This window comes from Mercenaria mercenaria, chromosome 4 (genome assembly GCF_021730395.1).
Source record: "Mercenaria mercenaria strain notata chromosome 4, MADL_Memer_1, whole genome shotgun sequence".
Lineage (NCBI taxonomy): Eukaryota > Metazoa > Mollusca > Bivalvia > Venerida > Veneridae > Mercenaria > Mercenaria mercenaria.
In genome coordinates this window covers 62,828,949-62,852,423 of record NC_069364.1, presented here as the reverse complement: position 1 = coordinate 62,852,423, position 23,475 = coordinate 62,828,949, and the positions used below count along the sequence as shown (strand labels likewise).

The following is a 23,475-nucleotide window of genomic DNA, read 5'->3' as shown; positions in this document are numbered from 1 at the left end:
ACAAGTGTGTGAAGTTTAAATCAGTTCCCTCAAACAGTTACTAAGATTCCAGATTACAAAATCTTACCCAAAAATTGCTAAGTCGAAAATAAAGCGTAACTTTAAGAACAAGAGCTGTCTCCATAGGATGACATATGCCCCCGATGGCACTTTGAATGAGTAGTTATGGCCGATGTTAGAGTTTAGGACCTTTGACCTACGGAGCTGGGTCTTGCGCGCGACACGTCGTCTTACTGTGCCACACATTCATGCGTAGTTATTTTAAAATCCATGCATGAATGACAAAGATATGGACCGGACACGCCCATCAATGCACTATCATGAAAAAGTACCTTTAACGTCTAAGTGTGACCTTGACCTTTGAGCTACGGACCTGGGTCTTGCGCGCGACATGTCGTCTTACTGTGGTACACATTCATGCCAAGTTATTTGAAAATCCATCCATGGTTGACAAAGATATGGACCGGACACGCCCATCAATGCACTATCCTTTAATGTCTAAGTGTGACCTTGATCTTTGAGCTACGGACCTGGGTCTTGCGTGCGACACGTCGTCTTACTGTGGTACACATTCATGCCAAGTTATTTGAAAATCCATCTATCGATGACAAAGATATGGACCGGACACGCCCATCAATGCACTATCCTTTAATATCTAAGTGTGACCTTGACCTTTGAGCTACGGACCTGGATCTAGCGCGCGACACGTCGTCTTACTGTGGTACACATTCATGCCAAGTTATTTGAAAATCCATCCATCGATGACAAAGATATGGACCGGACACGCCCATCAATGCACTATCCTTTAATGTCTAAGTGTGACCTTGACCTTTGAGCTACGGACCTGGGTCTTGCGCGCGACACGTCGTCTTACTGTGGTACACATTCATGCCAAGTTATTTGAAAATCCATCCATCGATGACAAAGATATGGACCGGACACGAAAATTGCGGACAGACTGACAGACTGACAGACGGTTCAAAAACTATATGCCTCCCTTCGGGGGCATAAAAAGTATAACAGAGTTATGGGACCTTTGCACTGCATGTCATATCATTACAGTCAACAACTGCAAAAAGATTTTATCCATTCAAACTTATGGTATCTGAGATACCACCTTATATACAAAAACTCACCAAAACATGTTAAAGTGGCATAATTTTGTAAAAACTGCAAAACTGAGTAGTGGAACCTGCTCTCTGCATGTAATCATAATAGAGAACAAGAGCATAATCAATTTCTGCTGGTGGTTACTGAGATACCAGTTTACCTGCAAAAACTTAACCAGATGCATATGCAGCAATAATTGCTCAACCTATTCTTCAAATAATTGAGCTAAAATGTGCATTTTCAAATTCCAAAAGTAGTTGATAACATCAGTCAGACCCACTGATAATTAAATCTTGTTCTAGTTTCACAGACATTTTCTTTTTTGCCATTAATAGGCTGTTTTACTGATGTTAAAAAGCAATTAAATCAGTGTTCTAAAACTGAACACAAAAAAGGCTCATTTATACAGACAATTTTAACACAATTTGCTTTAAAGTATCTTTTTTTGCCTGAATGCACTGTCATGATAAGGAAACAGGCCAAATGTATATTACTATTATTAATAAATAACACAATAAACTAAGCAGTAAGGGTAGCTGGATTCAGGTCACTTCCAACATGATGTGATAAGGGAATACATCAAGGAAGTTAGCTTGGACAGTGCTTGCCTGACAGTGAAATTGGCAAAAGCAGACAAGTGGCATTAATGCTGGTTTCTCTGCAAGCCACAGCATACACTTCAAGCCCCAGCCCAGCACACACAGCAATCCCCAGCAAGCACTGCAAACCCAAGCAGGTATTGCAATCCCCAGCAAGTACTGCATTCCCCAGCTGACACTGCAAACCCAAGCCCAGCAGACACTGCAATCTCCAGCAAGCACTTCAAACCCCAGCAGACACTGCAAACCCCAGCAAGCACTGCAAACCCCAGCAGGTATTGCAATCCCCAGCCTAGGAGACACTGGTATCCCCAGCAAGCACTGCAATCCCCAGCAGACACTGCAAACCCCAGCCCAGCAGACACTGTAATCCCAAGCAAGCACTGCAAACCCCAGCAGGTATTGCAAATCCCAGCAAGCACTGCAATCCCCAGCAAACACTGCAATCCCAAGCAAGCACTGCAAGCCCCAGCAAGCACTGCAAACCCCAGCCAAGCAGACAATGCAATCCCCAGCAAGCATAGCAAACCCCAGCAGGAATTGCAAACCCCAGCAAGCACTGCAATCTCCAGCAAACACTGCAACTGCCGGCATGCACTGAATTCCCCAGCAAGCACTGCAAACCCCAGCAGGTATTGCAAACCGTAGCAAGCACTGCAAACCCCTGCAAGCACTGTAAACTGCAGCAAGTATTGCAAACCCCAGCAAGCACTGCAAACCCCAGCAGCCACTGCAAACTTCAACAGACACTGCAATCCCTAGCAAGCACTGCAATCCCCAGCAAGCACTGCACACCCCAGCAGACATTGCAAACCCCAGCAGACACTGCAATCCCCAGCAAGCATTGCAATCCCCAGCAAGCAATGCAAACCCTAGGAGGTATTGCGAAACCCAGCAAGCATTGCAAACCCAAGCAGGTACTAAAAGCCCCAACAAGCACTGCAAACTGCAGCAGCAGGCACTGCAAACCTAAGCAGTCACTGCAAACCCCAATAAGTACTGCAAACTGCAGCAGACATAGCTAACCACAGCAGGTACTGCAAATCCCAGCAAGCACTGCAAACCCCAGCAGTCACTGCAAATCCCAGCAAGCACTGCAAACCCCAGCAAGCACTGCAATCTCCAGCAGACATTGCCAACCACAGCAGGTACTGCAAATCGAAGCAGGCACTGCAAATCATCTAAACAGATTAATAGCACTTTGTGCACATACTTCTGGCAGTTTTGGAACTTTGTGATACAATTTGCATTATTTATAATATTTCATAGCCTTTTGTTAACTTATTTTAGAGCATGTGCAAATAATATGTAAACTGTATTTTATAGCCCTGTGTAATCTGCTTTTCACAGCCCTGTATATATGTAAACTGTATTTTACAGCCCTGTGCATATGTAAACTGTATTTTACAGCCCTGTGTTCATATAAACTGTATTTTACAGCCCTGTGCACATGTAAACTGTATTTTACAGCCCTGTGCATATGTAAACTGTATTTCACAGCCCTGGGCATATGTAAACTGTATTTTACAGCCCTGTGCATATGCAAACTGTATTTTACAGCCCTGTGCATGTGTAAACTGTATTTTACAGCCCTGTGCATGTGTAAACTGTATTTTACAGTCATGTGTAAACTGTATACACATATAAACTATATTTTATAGCCCTGTGTAAAGTTGTTCTTTTTTTTTTTTTAAAAAAAGCAGATACAAGTCTTCCATATATTGTAAACTTACAAAGAGAAACAAAAATGGCAATGACAATTAAGGAAATGGGATACACCATGCCCTAGGATTGTGATGGCTTTTTCTAGAATTTGTATATTTATATATTTGTTAGCTCACACTAAAAGTTTATCACAAAAACTAATCAGAAGACCATTATTTCTAGAAATCAATAAATTCAATCGGAACCAGTGACATACACCACCAGAAATTTAGTTAACATGATTATCTTATCCCTGGTCAATCAGAACTAGGACATAAGGCATACTGAAGTGCAAAGTCTGAAGTTTATAATCTAATCTCTAATGTATGACTGGTTAATTCTGAGACTGACTAATGTCATGGTTGCCATCTAGGACTGGTCTCCAAACTTTAGTTTTATATAAAACCAATTTCCAAGTCCAAAAAGGGCCATAATTCAGTCAAAATAGTTGACAGAGTTATGTACTCTTGCCTACAGATGGAAATCATGATGATAAACAAGTGTTCAAAGTTTCAAAGTGGACTTGTACGAAAATCGTTCCAATTTCAAAGTCCAAAAAGGGCAACAATTCAGCCTAAATAGTTGATAGAGTTATGAACTCTTGCCTACAGATAGAGACTGTTATAATAAATAAGCGATAAAAGTTTCAAAACCATAATTATTATGTCAAACACTTTACACAAAATATGAACTGGTACAAAAAACTTAACCAAGATTTTAAGTTAAAAGGGGTCATAATTCACACAAAAACCTTGATGGAGTTATGTACTCTTGCCTAAAACTGGAAATGGTGATGGTACACAAGTGTTGAAAGTTTCAAAGCTTTATCTCAAAAGACTTTGTCAAAATTGGACTGGTACGAAAAACTTAACAAAGTTGTGATGCCGACGCCGGGCACCGACATGAGTATGATAGCTCTACTTGTTCTTCGAATAGTTGAGCTAAAAAACTACACTATTAGTGTTCAAACCAATCTAAACAGTGTAACCAATGATAATTTGTCATTTGAAAACACTAAATATTCATCATAGAAAGATTTATTATCATTTACAATAATACAGTTGATTGCCCATGTAACTTGTCAGCCTATAGGGAGGGGTTATAAATTGGCCTGCAGTAACAATCTGTTGTTTGAAACAATCCCTAAAGCTATCATGCTTGAGACAATCATACATAGTCTCAATTTCATACCAGAGACTCTACCAGGAAAATGGTAAAACCACTATAACAGGGAGAAACTTATTCAGGATCACACTTTACATTCTTGTAGAAGAAAATTTAATTATATAATAGTCACTTGCAAATATGTACAGGAAGGCAGTATGTTTGCCCTTTTTACTTATTAACTGTACATGATCAGATTATATCTAATGCCTGAAATTACTATTTTTAACAATGTTCTCTTTAATATTTAATACTTAATTAAATGTTCTAACAGCATGTCTTACATGCCCTCAGATTATTATTTCAGGATTACATAAAAATATTTCATAACACTTGCAACTGGCTTCAAAGTCCACTCTTTCTTATATGTGAGGTATACATTGTTTATCAGGTAGTGTCATCTTAGCTGTACCCTTTGAAAATTTGATGAGTAGAAATTATCAATGCAATACAAAACCTAATGAAAAACAACAAACGTTCATTGTAAAACTTCCTAAGTATGTTTGTGTAGTTGAGAAATGCACTAAGTTGACCAGAAATAAAGAAAGGTTTGGGCAATGAGGTTACCTCTATATAAAGGAAGATCAGAGAAATAAGCTAACTGGTCCATAAAGAAATGTAAGAGAAATATAAATATGGTAACCAGTCAAAGAAATATAAATATGGTAACCAGTCAAAGAAATATAAATATGGTAACCAGTACATAAAGAATGTAGAAATATGACGACCAATCTATAAAAAAATTGAAGAAATATAAATACAGTGCATTCACGATGCTACGAATCGCAGTTTAACGAAATACCGGTATACTACGAAAATGTGTTGTGTTCCCGGCTGCTTTCCTTCTTATTTCTATGTTACAAAGTCGCGGTTTTACGAAAATGCAATTTTGCGAAAAATGCGCTCCAACGAATGTATTGTTATGCCCTTAAAGCATGTTTTTAACTTATTTAAGTTGCGATTTTACGAATACCTGTATCGACTAAATTTTCACACCTTCCATAACGGCGTGAAAATGCTTTAGATTGGAAAGTGTCTCACTATCATTTAGCTGGTCGTAAACAGTAATTAAAGTGTGAAAACTTAGTAATGAAATTCGAAACACATACGATGTACAATATGACAGAAGTTAGTGGTTATTTTTTCTTTTTCTCTCCTATAACTATCAGATCGGATAGCATTCCAGTCACACTTGCTTCGATATCTATACATTTCGAACAATCACTGCATAAAAACACTAAAAAATATTTAAGTCCTGATCGTCTGTATATTGTCGTTTTATTATTCCGGACAATTCAGTAAAGGGTAGCTGAGGGTATCGGAATATGCAATTGCGATTTTTTGTTCTAGTGCAACAATGTACCCTAAATATGTTTTATGTACAGTGAATAAAAAGTGAAGAAAAAACAACCCGTTTTAAATTCCAGATACCATCTAAGTTCAGGTTCGAATTAGATTTGTAGTAAACCTAGATGTACATATAAAACTGGTATACATATACTTCGATTCGAAAATCACATGCTTAAATATCACGGGTTACGACGTGTAGATATTAAGGTGCTGTATAGCGGAATTTCCTATGCTACGATCGAACGAAAATGCGATATTACGAAAAAAAATGGCCGGTCCCTTGGCTTTTGGTAGGATCGCGATTGTACTGTATTGTGTATAAAGTTGGAGAAACATGGTAACTAGTCTATAAAGAAAGGTTGAAGAAATAAGGTAGCAAGTTTGTAAAGAAAGGTTTGAGAAATAAGGTAGTCAGCCAGATGAATAAACAAGCAGTCCATAACAAAAGGTTTGAGAAATAATTATATTTACAGTATCCTGCTTGGTTACATTATCTAGTCACTCTCCAGAAGTTAACAAAAGATCACCACTTACCGTATGGTTTTCCGCGTCAATATTGGCGTTGACTTCTTCTCACCATAATGTGAAGACTTATCTTCCCAGGAGCGTTTGTGGAGCTGTCTCACGTCTCCTCCACTTTCACTCCCCAGCTCCATGGATCGCACTGACCTTGATAATGTCTCCTCCTCTTCTTCTACCATCTTCTTTCTGCGACAGCATCGGTAACACCATGCACACAGCATCATCATCAATATGAAGAGAACTACAGATGTCAAAGACACCAGTATTATCATAACAATGTCCGACCTCTCCATACCTGGAAGAGAAAGAAGGAGAAGTTTAAATAACAAATCCCTATTTTGTTGTCAACTGCAAGGTCAGACAGATATTTTTGCCCAGTAAGTAAAGAACTTTAACCAGCTCTGCACCCTTTGAAGCCACTCATGCTGTAAATCTAGCTATTGTTTAATATCTTTAGTGTTCATGTTTTGTAATTATTTGAAAGACTGGCTAAAATTGATACAGTCTATACACATCTCATTTGATCCCTCCATTTGTTCTATGACTACATAGAATTTGTCTTCTTAACAATTGTGCAACAATTTTTCAGACCACAAATTTCATGCATCAAGTTTTTTTCTAGGACCTTAAAACTACTTGTGGACACAGTTATAAACAAGAGGGTCATGATGACCCTGGATCGCTCACCAGAGTAATATGTTTCAAATGTCAAACTGATGATTTTTAGAAATTTTTTGGAAAATTTTCCAATGTACAATCAAGTAACCCCTGGGGCGGGGCCAATTTTACCCCAGGGGTCATGATTTGAACAAAGTTTGTAGAAGTTGACTAGGCAATGTTACATATCGAATATCTAAGATCTAGGCCTTCTGGTTTATTTTAAGCAAATTTATGAAGATTTCCCTATGTTAGGGCTGTCATCGATAGAAACGATATCGATGTATCAACGATATTTTTTTGTCGATCGATTATCGATTCCCATTTTCAAAAATCGATTTTTGACAGAGAGAAAAAAACTACCCAAATAAACACTCAGACCCTAAAAAACAACTAAAGTTCACAAAGTTGTAAATTTGGATAAATGCAAAAAAAGGAGTGAAGGCAAAATAAAAATGAAGGATGTTATTCATTTTTATGTATTTCTTTTATTTCATAAATACAAATACATGTACAACACAATCAAACAGAAATATGGAAAGTAGGCAATAAAACTACAAATAGCATTTACAGGAAGGTTTATAGTATGCATATGAACAAATAGCTCGTTAATCTAACTTAGTAATCAATATATCGATGTATCGTCGATATTTGTCTTCTGATATATCGGTATCGCCGATACGCCTAAGACCCCATCAATGACAGCCCTACCCTATGTACAATAAAGTAATCCCTGGGGCTGGGTCAATCTGACCCTGGGGGGGGTCAAGATTTGAACAAATTTTGTAGAGGTCCACTAGGCAATGCTACATGTCGAATATCTAAGCTCTAGGCCTTCTGGTTTATTTTTAGAAAATATTGAAGATTTTTCTATGTACAATCAAGTTACCCCATGGGGCGGGGCCAATTTGACCCCGGGGGTCATGATTTGAAGAAATTTTGTAGAGGTCTGCTAGGCAATGCTACATGTCAAATATCTAAGACCAAGGCCTTCTGGTTTATTTTGAGAAATTTTTTGAAGATTTTCCTATGTAAAATCAAGTGACCCCTGGGGCGGGGTCAATTTTGACCCTGGGGTCACGATTTGAATAAATGTTGTAGAGGTCCTATAGGCAATGCTACAAGTGAAATATCTAAGCTCTAGGCCTTCTGGTTTATTTTAAGAAATTTTTTGAAGATTTTCATATGTAAAATCAAGCGACCCCTAGGGTGGGGTCAATTTTGACCCCGGGGGTCATGATATGAACAACTTTAGTAGAGGTCCACTAGGCAATGCTACACGTGAAATATCTAAGACCTAGGCTTTCTGCTTTATTTTTAGAAATTTTTTGAAGATTTTCCTATGTAAAATCAAGTGACCCCTGGGGCGGGGTCAATTTTGACCCCAGGGTCATGATTTGAATACCTTTAGTAGAGGTCCATTAGGCAATGCTACATGTCAAATATCTAAGGTCTAGGGCTTCTGGTTTTCGAGAAGAAGATTTTTTAAGATTTTTCTATGTAAAATCAAGTGACCCCTGGGGCGGGGTCAATTTTGACCCCGGGGTCATGATTTGAACAAATTTGGTAGAGGTCCACTAGGCAATGCTTCACACCAAATATCTAAGCTCTAGGGCTTCTGGTTTTTGAGAAGAAGATTTTTAAAGTTTTTCCTTTCGGTTGCCATGGCAACCAGAGTTCTGCATGGAATTCAATTCTTTGAACAATTTTTAGAGAAGACCATCCAAGGAACATCCCTGTGGAGTTTCATCAAAATTGACCTGTTGGTTTAGGAGGAGATGTTGTTTAAAGGAAAGTGTGAACGGACGGACAGACGACAGACGGATGGACGCCGGACGGTGAGTGATCACAATAGCTCACCCTGAGCACTTTGTGCTCTGGTGAGCTAATAAATACCTTAGTTCATCATTTCAGTACAAAAAGTGGATACATGCATTGAAATAAATGTGCATTTATTCAAAAAAAAGGTGCAGTTGTACACTTCTTGCATTGAAATAAAGGTGTGCTTGTACACTTCTTGCATTGAAATAAAGGTTCACTTATATACTTCTTGCATTGAAATAATGGTTCACTTAACCACTTCTTACATTGAAATAAAATGTCACTTAACCACTTTTTGCATTGAAATAAAGGTGCACTTATTCACTTCTTGCACTGATGTAATGAATTATGTCTAATAAATGTACCAGACTAAGTGGCAGTTTGTTTCACATTATGGTCCATTCAACAGACTACTTGGATATATTTTCATTTTATAATGTACCCTTTCATATATTACAATAGCTTAATCCTAGAAATGATAATCAGCCAGTGAAATGGATAAGATACTGGTTGCTTTGAGCTTGGGAATTGTGGGATTTAAACCCAAACAGGATGATTTTTGTTTGTTTTGGGTTTAACGCCGTTTTTCAACAGTATTTCAGTCATGTAACGGCGGGCAAACAGGATGAAGACCAACATGTACATGTGCTACCAGCAAACAGGGGTGATTTAAATAACCTAAATGCTTAATAAATGATAAAGTTATATATGTCTAAATATTTTCTTTTCTAACTATCTGCTGTTGTTTTTTTTTCGTAACAGGATACAGCCTTTTTAAATTTTGTATGAAATTTGATCTATAAATTGGATGGTGAAAACAATCTAATTTTAGTACAAGTTGTATCCGCCTTGAGGAGTAAAGTTAAGTCATCCACCCTTAATTCATATTTACATATTTTATATGTTTTATGGAGCAAAACATTTATAATGTTAACCATAATGACTAAAATATATATAAATAATTGGGAACGTAATTGTGTTCCACATGAATTACGACTCAGTAAATTCCTCTTATTTTGCCATTAAAATTCACATTTCATAAGTTGGGACGTCAGAGTACTATCTGATCAAAAGTTTGAATAATTTTCATTTATATGATAAATTAACAGACAACAAATTATCTTGATTTTTCAAATTCAACTGTTTTGAAATATGTTAAGGCGTTTAAGTCAAATATTCTGTGGCTTTTTCCTTGGATATTTAGGATTACCGGCACGTCGTTATAGAAGTTATTACTGTTCATTAGCAACGCCTGTTGTTGTTGGAATATGCCTTGGAATAACAATTCAAATGCTATTTATGGAAGTGGGATGTTATTCCGAAGGTTTAAGGCAGACAGCTGATCAAATGATGCAGAGCAAGTCGGCGAAATCAATCCTCAAACGAAGTTTAAACGATACTGTTCCTGACGACGATAATTCTGATTTTGAAGCGAGAATAATTGCAGTACCTACCAGGAATAACACAGTCAATACCAATGTCACAAGACCTAGATTCTATAGACCTCACTTTGCTCTAGATGAATTGAAAGTGAAAGAAAAATTATTTGTTGCAGTTTTAACAAGTGCAAATTCTCTTGAAAAATTTGGCACAGCTGTGGATAAAACAATGGCAAAACATTTCCCTGAGGTGATATTTTTCAGTAGTGGAAAGCCGAAGTCAGAACCAGCAGGACTTAAACTAGTTGCATTTGATGATAAAAAACCAGAAATGCTGCCAATCCTTGTTCTGACATACATAAAGGAAAATCTTGCTGATGAGTATGATTTTTATCTCTTTGTGACAGACAAAACATATCTACGAGCACAGAAGTATCATGAATTAGTTAGACACATCAGTGTTAAAGAAGATGTGTACATGGGAGCACTTGGACTTGATCGCAATTTCTGTGCTCTCGAAGGTGGAGTCCTCTTGTCGTTTTCAATCATGTCACAAGTTCTATCCGAGTTGCCTTATTGTACACTTAAAGTACAACCCGGAAATCCAGGAGCATCATTCGGTAGCTGTGTTCACCTTGCCTCTCAGAAATTCTGCATGCCATGGGCAGGTGATCTGAAACTCAAGTTCTACAGACTAGATAATTTCGATTATGACACCGACATTGAGCAATTGAAGACTGATCCATACTTCAATCAGTCTCTCACCTTTTACCCTATGCCAGATGATACATCTTTCTATAAGTTACACAGATACTTTTGTACAATAGCTCTAACTGAGGTACAGAAAAAGATAGCACTGGCAAAAGCAGACATTATTGATCTAAGTAAATTTGCCCCAGGAGGTCATAACAGTATAACCTGGCCCATCGGCACCCAGCAACCATATAAAGAAATAAGCAGATTCTCTGTCATCCAATGGACATACTTCACGGAAACACAGATGTTCCTTGACAATGAGCTTACCAATGTGGAAGATATATCTGGTGTGCATATACCAGATGTGAACGACATCAAGAAAGAAACCATGGAAAACTTGAACAAGAAATATCCTTCAAGGTATAAACTTGAGAAAATTATCAATGGTTATCGTAGGTTTGACCCTACACGTGGCATGGAATATATCCTCGATCTACTCCTTTTAGACAAGAAAAATAATAACGTAGAAACATTTAAGCGCGTGCACCTAGTCCGACCTCTAGGTAAGGTAGAGCTGATTCAAACACCATTTGTGACCGAAAGCACACCTCTTCATATCATATTACCATTAAGACCGGAACATGTAGACTATTTCGAAATGTTTCTGTATACATATGCTCGTTCATGTATAGAAACAAAGGAAGATGTTTTTCTGATAGTGGCACTACTGTATCCAAGTTCACTGTCAGCAGATCAGAAAGACCCTTTCGCAAAATCAAAAACTACCATTGATAATATCAGTAAAAAATATAACACACCAAAGGCAAAACTGTACTGGAAAGCTTTGGAAAATGTTGTAACAGATATAAACATTATAGATAATCTACAAAGTGAATTTAAAACTGATGTTTTGATACTGATGATCACTGTGAATATGGAGATGTCACCAGACTTTACCAAACAATATTTAAACAGAGTACGTATTAATACAGTACAACGGGCACAAGTTTTCTTTCCGGTGGGATTTTGGCAGTATCGTCCAAACCTTATATATGATAAGAAGCCATTCCCAGCTTCTGTAGAGATAGGACAGCGTCTAGGATTGTACGATACAAAAACAGCGGACACTGCAGGCTTCTATCTGTCCGATTATAAAACCGCTAGAAAAATTGTGGGAAGACCGACTGACATTTTCAGTATGTTTGTAACAAGCAAGAAGTTTCATGTATTACAAGCAGTTGAGCCCAACCTTAAACTTAAATGGATGAATATTACATGTGATCAACGACTTACAGAAGAGAAATACCAACAATGTGTGACACATAACTTGGAAGGACTCGCTAGTCAGCCCCATTTAGCAAAACTGATTTATGAACACCAAAGGGGGTCCATATCTAAACCAGACAATGCTAAAATTGATCCAAAAATGGCCAATAAGCCACATCAGGCAGTCAATCAAAAGTCTGCACATAAATCAAGTAAACAGAAACCTGCAGTAAATCAAAAAACTGTTACTGATCGACCTATAGCACCATTTATGAAAAAGCCAAGACGGGTACCATCTCCAAAATACAAGATGCAAAGTCCCAAATTGAAACTACACAAAGTTAACTTTGACAAGTCCATGGATGACCCGCTAGGTGAAGGAATGCTTCTTGTTAATCCTAAATTGCCAATAAAATTCTAATGTGTTTAATCTTGATATGTGGGTAAAACTGAAAGTTTGTTGAAATGGAGTACTAACACGCCATGTACCCGGATAATCCTAACTCTGTTCAGCGACCCTAACTCAGTGCCAACATGGCTGACAGAAAGACGATGTATGTAGTTAATTTCCTTGTCTTTTTTCATGTTTTTATGTGAGTATGCAATGTTAGCTTAAAACTTTTGATAGTCATAATATCCTGTATTTATAACATGTTTTGTGTCAAATATTTCAATAGAAATGTCACATTATGTGGCTGGAATTCATTAAAATGTACTCAAAAAAGTCTTCAAAATGAACATGTTTTATGTTTCTAACTGTTTTAAAGTACCAGAAATTGCAGTAAGACCTTACTTATTAAATGTATTAGTTCCATAAATATCTCTTTGACAATGTTTAACAGTATCAAAGATTGAAATTGATTTTTATAGCTTAAAAATTGTATTGATTATGAGGTGGGTTTAAATTTGCGGATAATTCCTAACTGGCATAGGAAACAATGCTGGATAAATACAAACTTAGAATGGATAAACACCTAACCAAACGAAAACGGCTGTTCGTCTGTGCTTTTTTATGGATTGTTGATGCTCGAAGTTCTTTGATCTACCCACCCCTAAAGGGATTTGGGATTCCTAGTCCAACTTATCCGACTCGTGATTTTTTTTTGCCGGCGGACAAGTGCATTTTTCATTCTGTGTGTCCGCGGACAAGCATACTTTTTCAGTTTTCAGGTATAAAACAAGAAAACATAAAATATCATTTAGATTGTGTGTTGCTTCAAGTGTATGGAGGTGATAAAGATAATGGGTTCTTTGACTAGGTCTCGCGCACACTGTAACTATGATAAAATATCAGAGAAGATTTAGATACAAGAAGATTTATTTAACGTCGGATAAGTATAAACATATAACACTAGCTTAAAGCTATTTTCCGGCAAACACATGTAAATAAGCTTGACATAAGTAAATCAGCTGTAATAAAATGCAAATATGTTAAAGCACATTAAAGCAAATAAAACATCTGGCTCTAAGTATATAAGAAACAAATCACAAATTATCACATACATGTTACAGCGCATTAAAACAAAATAGCACATAGGTACTAGCAAATAAAAGGAAAAAGTAATTTACCATATACAGATTTAGCACATTTAAAGCAACATAGCAACATAAAAAAGATTAGCTGACACTACACAAAAATAAGAAGAATCACATTTTACAACATGCATTTAAAAAAACATAAAAGAAGAAATCATATACATGCTAAAGGGAACATAAGAACTACTTAAAGTAGTTGAAGAAAAATATTTGTATCATCAGAATATAGCATTCTGTAACTAAAACCAAAAAAGGAAAACAAGGGTTACACACAGAGAACTAAAAGGACATTTAAAGACATCAGAAACGTAAACAACTTAAAAAAAGTATTATGACAAGTTTGTAAGTAGAATTCCAACTGCTGAGACAATAAGTCACTATCAAAGGAAATATTTGAGCCAGTAGTCAGCCAAATTAAAATCAAAAGCACACAGAGATCGCAAGTATGACTAAACAAGTCGGAACGTTTTAAGAGTCTTTCTCTGAATTCATCTGGCTTTGCATCATTGCGTGGGCAGTGTTTCGGGCATGACCTCAAAAGACCTCGAACACTGCTTACGCGATTTCAGACTTTTATAAACGTTAAAAGGCAAATATTTCAACAGCTTATTTTTTACCACAGTTACTGTAATATGCTTTTCTTTTCATTGTCGTAAATAAAGAACTCGATCTCCAGTCTATTTGCGCTTTCATGAAGGTTTGATATTACAAATCAGAGCAAGTGAAATTTGACTATGGACAAGTGGATTTTTAAGTTCCGTGGACAAGTGAAAAATGTAAGGATACCCACACCCCTGTCCCGTCAGTCCATGCATCACTCCCCCACCCCATCACACCACAAACACATTTTTCTTCACTATTTACCGTCTGAAAAATATCATATTTAATAATTAATCATAAATCTAATCCCACTTAAACAATTTCAAAAATGTTCCATTAGCACCTCTATAAAAATCTCTTACACTATACGATATACAAGATTTGAAACAAACACAATTCTTCTGAAACAGTGTGTGTGCGTGTGCATGAGAGAGAGAGAGAGAGGGAGAGAGAGAGAGAGGGGGGGGGGGGAGAGAGAGGGCTGGGGAATCCAGAACATCGGTGGTATTAAATAATTTCTTATATAAATACAATAATTTTGACTTTTATACTGAATTATTTTTGAGGGTTTATCCAGATTTTTCCAAACATTGCCATTTGCATAATATTAAAATTATGAAAATAATTTGACTGTAGTGGGCATACATATAACATCTTGTAAAATTAATGACAAATTGATTAATGAAGAATTTTATCCTTACATTTTTCACTTGTCCACGGAACTTAAAACGACAATACGGCTTATAAAGTAATGTTTACAATAATCACACCATGTACATGTCAGCTCATTCATTTCTAGTACTACTAGTCAGTTAGGTGTTTATCCGTCAGGCAATTTCATGTAAGTTAGGTTTTTATCCATTTCTCATGTAAACTGAGTTCGGTTTTTATCAACTCAAAGTTAGGTTTTTATCCCTTTTCTCGCTGTCAATATATTTGAACATGTATTGTGTCAACATGAAGTGGGTTAACAGCATAGTGTAAACGGGCCTATAAAGCAGTATATCTTTGCTTTCAAACAACAAAATGCTCGAGGCATCAAAAGCATAGAAGTATTTTTAAAGATTTTTTGTAAAAGTTTTCATTGAAAATGTTGCCTTGTTCGTCGTTTTTCCACCTGAAAACACAAGGGTTGATATATTAAACATGATGCATTTTGAAATAAGTATACACTTGATCAATGGAGATAGATATAACAACAGAAACATTCCTTTATACATCGTAATTACACAGAAAACAAAGTTGTATCGGCTTTACATCCGCCATGTTGGCACTGAGTTAGGGTCGCTGAACAGAGTTAAGATTATCTGGGTACATGGCGTGTACCAAGTAGTGATGAAAGGTACTTATACATTATCAGTGTTAGCAATGTTCTGCATAGTTAATCAGTAAAAAAAAACCTAACAGTAAATATCATACTACTCCTGCAGGATAATTTAAACCACAGCATGTTTATATTATTATTATGGTTCTCATGCATCATTGAACTCAAGAAAAGGTTGTAAATGATAGAAGTTAAGCGTATACTGTATATTTTCTGTATTGAAATGTTTTAATGAAGAAAAAATCATAATTATCAAACATATTATCATTTGAGTTATCATGCAGGATTTATATTGTATTAAGTCACTGGTGTGTATGTAGATTTTTTCATGTACTTATAAACTTTGATAATGTGGCACTCGGTTGACCTCAATACAATCGACAATGTTTATTTTCCAATATAGGTAAATCCAATATCTGCTTTACAATAGATCTATGACAGATTATCTTGGAACACCCCTGGACTTATTGGACTCAACTGCCACATTATCAAAGTTTATTAGTATTTTTATGGTTCTAATAGTCAGTGCACTTGTCTACTTTATAGCATTTTGCAAGGTCATAATAGATTCAAATCCTAATCTGTCCCCAAATGTTCATGCTGCCCAAACTTTTTCTCTTTTTTCTTATTTAAAGATAATAGATATACCTATATTTCAAATAGTTAAGTACATTTGTTGATTTTTTATCCATTTATTTAAATGACTCTACTGTATGTATTTTTCTTTTACTTTAACTTCCTCACTTTTTGTGCTTTCCATACAGAACCCAATCAATTTTAGCTAGTAAAAAAAGTAGCACAGTATTAGAAGATCAAAATATTTATCCGGCTATTGATCTTTATGACATCTAAATAAATCCAATTACATTAAGTTATTAATTAAACTGATTTTAATCATCCAATAAAAAATCCATTTACAAGCTGAATAAATTTTTACCAGCTATAATTTGTTGTGAAAGAACTTTTTTCAAACAATTCATATTTCTTTTAATGACATCTGAAAGTGCATGCTATTTCCTGGAAAGAGCTTCCCTTGATATGACTACACCCTTGTTTATATGAAAATAAACATTTTTTTTTCTTTCATACAAGATAAAGTGCATTTTATTTGACCTGGCGGGATGGAGTTAATCTCTGACTTATGCAAATAATGACAATCCTAAACTAGAATGTGTCTGTAGGACACAGGGTGTGCCCCCCACTGGTACATTTGTCACAAATAAGGGGAAATAATTCAGCAGTCTTATAGCTTCAAAAAAAAAATTATGAAAAGGATTCATTATTCTATAGCATATATATTTTGAGCTATGAGCATGACAAACAAAAGATCCACTATTTTGGCTATTTCAAGGGCCATAACTGTAATAAATGCTAAAATTCTCAAGAAGAATGCCAAGTGTGCAAGGTCACATTATGATAAAGACTCAAGCAAGGTTTCATGAATTTGAACATTAAATACTTTCTGAGTGAGGCACATAATTAGGTGAAAATGTGCATTTTTTGACTATTTCAGGGGCCATAACTCTGGAAATAGGGGACAGACCCAGATAGAAAATAGTAGGTGCACAAGTTCATATCATGATAAAGACTCATGCAAGGTTTTATCAATTTATATCAAGTACTTTTTGAGCTAGGCGTGTCACAAGGTGAAAATGTGCATTTTTGACTATTTCAGGGGCCATAACTCTAGAAACTGGGGGCAGACTATTTCAGGGGCCATAACTCTAGAAATTGGGGGCGGACCCAGATGAAAAATAGGAGGTGCGCAAGTTCATATCATGATTATCATGCAAGGTTTCAAGAATCTATATCAAATACTTTTTGAGCTAGGCGTGTCACAAGGTGAAAATGTGCATTTTTGACTATTTCAGGGGCCATAACTCTAAAATTAGGGGGCGGAGCCAGACGAAAAATAGAAGGTGCGCAAGTTCATATCATGATAAAGACTCATGCAATCAATTTATATCAAATACTTTTTGAGCTAGGTGCGTCACGAACCTCGGAAGGATGGACGCACGGATGCAAGGACAAGAGCAAATCTATATGCCCCCACCACTCATGGTGGTGGGGGGGGGGGCACAAAAACGACCAAATAGGTAGAGCTACAGTGGTTACAGTGTAAGGTAGATTGCCAGTGAATAAGATGTCAAGTTGCAGAATATACTACATATCCTGCACAATAATGCAGTGGTTTGTCGTGAAACCCCGCCCTGCCAGGTCAATTAAAATGCAAAAAAAATTTTTAATGTAAATATAACAAGATGAACCTTCAGATGAGTCACTTATTTGTTGTTTTGTACTGTCTTCCACAAAAATGACAAATATAAACATATAATGCATAAAATCAGACTTTTCAGTGATATCAGGTCAGTGTTTAGAAAGAATATAATGAAAACATTAATTTTTGAACATTGTATTTGATCTGAATATTAAATATGAAACTTGTAAACCATTCCCAGATGAAATGTTGACCATGGTCACCATGGTTTTTTATGGTTGACCATGAACTAACATGGTCAACTATCAAATACCATGGTGAACATAGTGAGGTAAGATTGGCCATGGTCAGGAAAGACGCTCAGTAGTTTGACCATGGTCTACCATGGTCCTTTTTTTTTTTCAACCATGGTTGACTCTGGACTACTATGGTCATGTTAAGTGATTTTGACACTTGTCAAGTTTTACAATGCACCAAAGATGCCTGACTGCATTTTGGCTCCTAAGGTTTTCCTAATTATAGAATAGTTTTCCTGCATTTATAGACAGATTCAAAGGTAAACTTTTATAGTCTGATTATAATTTGTTGTCATTTTAGCTCTTTTATGACAAATAAATGACTGACTTGCAAAAATAGATATAGACTGCAATTGTCGTGTATTTTCATAACCCTTTCAAATTCATATTTATACAGTTTTGATAGTCAATAATCACCACGGTCGACCATGGTCATGGACCTTTGTCAACCATGGTTGTCTGTGGTCCATAACCATGGTCGACCATGGTTTTTTAATAGGGTCTGATACCATGTTCTATGACCGTGGTGTCAATTACCACAGCCATGGTCAACTATGGTCCCATGACAATGAACTACCATGGTACACAAACTGACAATTACCATGGTCGGCCACGGTTTGTGACCATGGTCTGATACCTTTGCGACCAGACTGTAGATCATGATAAGCCTGCACATCCTTGCAGTCTGATCAAGATCTGCACTGTTCACTATTCAGTTAGTATCCTTTTTGTAAGCATCCCTTTTAACTATTGAAAGATGGACAAGTTCATTAAAGAAATTTAGCAGGTCACCTCACCGTCACTGCTGACTGCACAATCTGATAAAATCTATTTTAAATACTTGTTAAATATAAGGTAACCTTTTTCTTGATACTGAAATCTTGATGCAGTTTCACAAAAATAGCTCTGTCTTATAAACACTGGTTACACCATTTACATAATCATATAACAAAACCACATAGAGAGTATGTTATAATATCTCTTTTTTCAAGATCCAATTACCTTTAAAAACACTTTTATTGGTACTGAAATGATATTTTGTACTAAAATGAACTTTCTGTTGTAAAAATAAATGTTTATTGTTACACACACAGCTGCATTATTTTATAGCCAAACAAATTTGTCACATCAGGCCCAGTATGTACCAGAATCACAACGAATTGGTATTTGATATTTTTTTTATATTCATTCATATGACACCTTCTGTTGGGTATTGCAATATTAAGCATTTTTATAGTCTTCCATTTAGCACATTCAATTTATGAATCTACTTTTTGATGGAAAAGTTACAATGAAACATTTCTGGTGATAAAAATGTTGCAGATTATGGTAGCTATGATTTACTTAAATATAACACTTGTTCTGATTTGTATAAAATTTGATGTTAAATCAATATTAAACCCATTTTGTTTGTTTGTGAGTATAGTCGTTTCAATCTAGTCCTGGTACCATGTACTATTTTACTGGTGTCCAACCCTACTTAGAACCAATTTTATAGCCTGATCTGTTTGTAAACCATGCATGAACCCATGTTGACCTGTCAATAAACTATGTACCATATTCCCTATCTTTAGTAAATTCAAGCAATACCCTACCATCTCCCCCCCCCCCCCCCCCCCCCCCACACACCCCCTAAAACAAACAACACCATTTTTCTAAGTCATGATATTAGTGAATTCCATTAAATCATTTTAGAAAATAATTATAGTTATAGAATTTATTTTACAACTTTAAAGGGACTGGCCTCCAGACAACAACAAAAATGTTTTGTTTTTTTAGATATTTGGAAATCAATGTTTTATTTCTTAAGAATGTTTGGAAACTTAATTACTGTCAGACTATATGTTACAGAAACACATGAGAAACATCACAAATCATGATCCATTATACCAAGTTTCATACATGCATGCCTGAGTTTTCTCAAGATTTTGACTTTAAACAATTTTTCTATCGTAAGGTCAATGTAACCTTGACCTTTGGCCTACTGACCCAAGAGTCAACAGGCATTATCATGTAACCTTAGGCTAAAATCCTATTCGATTTCATGCCAGTCGGCTTATATTCTTTAATTCTTAATCACAAAAGGGTCAGTTTGACATACTGACTAAGAAATAGTTATCTTCTTTTTCATAGGGAAGCTTCCTGTAAAGTTCTAAGCTCAAATGTTCTCCTTTTAATATTATTAATCAGAAACAATTTTCTAGTTAATTAAGAGTTGATGTGATCTTGATATTTAACATACATGTCTATTATAAATATGCATAGAAGTATCATGCAAATGAATTTATCTGTTGCAATGGCGGATCCCCTAGTTGCGCCCCCCCCCCCCCCCTCCCACATCACCAAATCCTGGATTTGCCCCTGTGTTGTATCAAATCAACTTTAATAAGTACACCAAACTTCCAACCCCACCCAAATACATCTTTTGTCAAACTGGTTTAACCCTTCAATATCTAACACATTCTCAATATATATATGATAATTATACAGAGACAGCCAGTGAGAGAGAATGAGGAAGTGGGGTGTACTTACCGTATTTTCCCGAATAGACGCCCCCGGGGGCGTTACATTTTCCAAAGAGGGGGTGTTCATTTGAGGTAAAAAAATAAAGAATAAAATAATTTTTTTTACAAAACTTAAAAACATCGTTCAAACCAACTGTAAAGTGTTTCTGTGTTGTTTAATTCCCCCAAAACGTATATATTTGGCATCCAATTTAATGCAGTGTGTCTTAAAATTATGCATTTAAATACGGTACTTCATGTATTCCGTGACACGCTCGCGACATTACACATTACGTCATCATACCCAAACAGCTGTGTACTCCAATAATATTTTCCTTAGTACATGCGGGCACTGCAATACACAATGTCAGTCATTTGACACGCTGCTTATGTGCCGGCTTTTAAATTAAAAGTTATTAAAAATGCCGAAGAAAAGGTTAACACTTTGCTGCAAATTTGTTTAAAGTCGACAGGAAGCTTGTGCGCGGGTGGTGCAAAAACAAATCAAAAATGGATTTACCGTTTAATTTTCTATTTGATGATTGCATATGTACCGTACTTAGTATAAACGTTTTGGATTTACGGTACGTGTACTGTTTAAAAGTGTGTTTAATTCTTAATACATTGGATACTTACTGTAAATTACTTATTATGTGGACTTATAAAAATGAGGTTGGTGATTTTTTTTTCGTTCTTGTTGACTTTTTTTCCCCTCCAAAACGGGTGGGGGGCGTTAATTAGAGGTGGGGCCTTAATTCGGGAAAATACGGTATTAAAGTTGATTTGATACAACAGATAAATTTATTTACATGATACTTCTATGCATATTTATAATAGACATGTATGTTAAATATCATGATCACATTGACTTAACTAGAAAATTGTATATATAAATATTTAAAATATGGTACATTTATGAAATTTCTCATTATATTCATACATTTATATAACATATTGATGTTTCAACAAAACTTAAGTTTGTACCAGTATCATTTCATTTCCTTTTAAACCTCAACTAAGGGATGTCAGTCACAAGAAGAATGAGCCTTGGTAATGTTTTATTTGCCACCATTGAAAACAGTAGGTTAGAATTTCACATTTGTGGAGTAACATTATTAGGTCTAAGAGTTCACGCTACTAAATTTCAGCAACAACAACAAATGTTCTCTATAATAACTACTATTTAATACTGTACTAAGTTCTAAGATAATAATTATATATTAAACATATTTATATAAACATAAATTATAATTCTCTATCATAATCTCTGTTATCCTAATTAATCTCTAATCTTTAAGGTTTAGGAGTATATCACCAAAACACAGATATATTTTGTAAACGAACAACATTGTTACCAATATTTTACCTGACCATTACATGTTCTGCCGTACTGTCCCGTACTTAGAATATTCTGAAAAAGTTGTCCCCCTTTGAAAATGAATGCCATTTGTAAAGAAATAAAAATAAACAATTGCTGAAAACTGTGTTCCACCTATTTATGTGAAATTTCAACACTCGCACGCTATTGCAAATGCATCAAAACGAACATGTGTAACAGTTCCTTGAAAATGGTGAGTTTTTAAAGGTGTTTGACTGTCCGGAAGTGCGGTCCCTTTAGGCAGTCCTTTTCCGGAATTCTATGTTTATATCAGTATACTGACACCTGTTTTGTAGAGTAATATACACGCTATCATTACAAAAACTATTTAACAAAGTGTCCTATCAAAAAATACAGGCACAAAGATTAATTTAAAACTTATTAAAAACCGCAACGACACCATACTGCTTTATATTAAAACCACATTTCTATTTACGTTTACGAGGTCACGTAACCTATTCTGCCGCACTAACAGAAATCTGTTTGCCAAAACTTGTTTTACTGCATGTATTTAAATTGCTGCCGCTTTTTCGTTATTTAAGATTTTTTAATTGTGTTTTTTGAACTTTCTGGTCAATAGTCTGAATTTAATAACCATAGTATGTATCGTTTATTTACTTTAAGAAAGAAGTAAATAATCAAGATCGTGTTGTTTGAAATTTTACAAATCATTACATGAAAATTTGATCATTTTTAAAGAATTGTGCCTACATTTGGTGAAAATTGGTTGACAGTCGGTCTACCTAACTTTTGATAGTTCGTGGACCTGCCGATTTTTTGGTTTTGGTTGCGCCTGAATATGTATCATTTCTTTTCTTTTAGAAAAAAATAAGAAATTAGTATCGTGCTGTTTTTATAGATTTTGCCTACATTTCTGTCGAAATCTTATTAAAATTGTTATAGAATTCAAACTATATTACTTCTCAAGTGTTGTTGAAAATTTGAAGCAATAATGTTAAACAAGAGGGTCATGATGACCCTGGATTGCCCACCTGAGTAATATGAGCTACATGTTTCAAATGTCAAACTGATGATTTTTAGAAATTTTTTGGAAGATTATCCGTTGTACAATCAAGTAACCCCTGGGGTGGGGCCAATTTTACCCCGGGGGTCATGATTTGAACAAATTTTGTAGAAGTCTTCTAGGCAATGCTATATGTCAAATATCTAAGATCTAGGCCTTCTGGTTTATTTTAAGAAAATTTTTGAAGATTTTCCTATGTAAAATCAAGTGACCCCTGGGGCGGGGTCACGATTTGAACAAATTTCTAAGCTCTAGGCCTTCTGACTTATTTTTCGAAAATTTTTGAAGATTTTCCTATCTAAAATCAAGTGACCCTTGGGGCAGAGT

General features: G+C 35.7%; 2 protein-coding genes across 3 annotated transcripts in view; one reads left to right on the top strand and one right to left on the bottom strand.

The window, feature by feature from the left end:
* LOC123551927 (synaptotagmin-7-like) overlaps positions 1–23,475 on the bottom strand; it is a 464,896-nt gene that overhangs the window by 328,101 nt on the left and 113,320 nt on the right. For both annotated transcript variants that reach the window (XM_045341234.2, XM_053541481.1), the window contains one exon: positions 6,462–6,744. In XM_045341234.2, the coding sequence (XP_045197169.1) occupies positions 6,462–6,742 (281 nt within the window). In that variant the 5' untranslated portion in view covers positions 6,743–6,744. The remainder of the gene's footprint in view (positions 1–6,461; positions 6,745–23,475) is intronic.
* On the top strand, positions 9,758–19,663 carry LOC123551925 (chondroitin sulfate synthase 2-like). Its single transcript, XM_053541476.1, has one exon. The coding sequence runs from the start codon at positions 10,080–10,082 to the stop codon at positions 12,687–12,689; it is 2,610 nt and encodes an 869-aa protein (XP_053397451.1). The 5' UTR covers positions 9,758–10,079; the 3' UTR covers positions 12,690–19,663.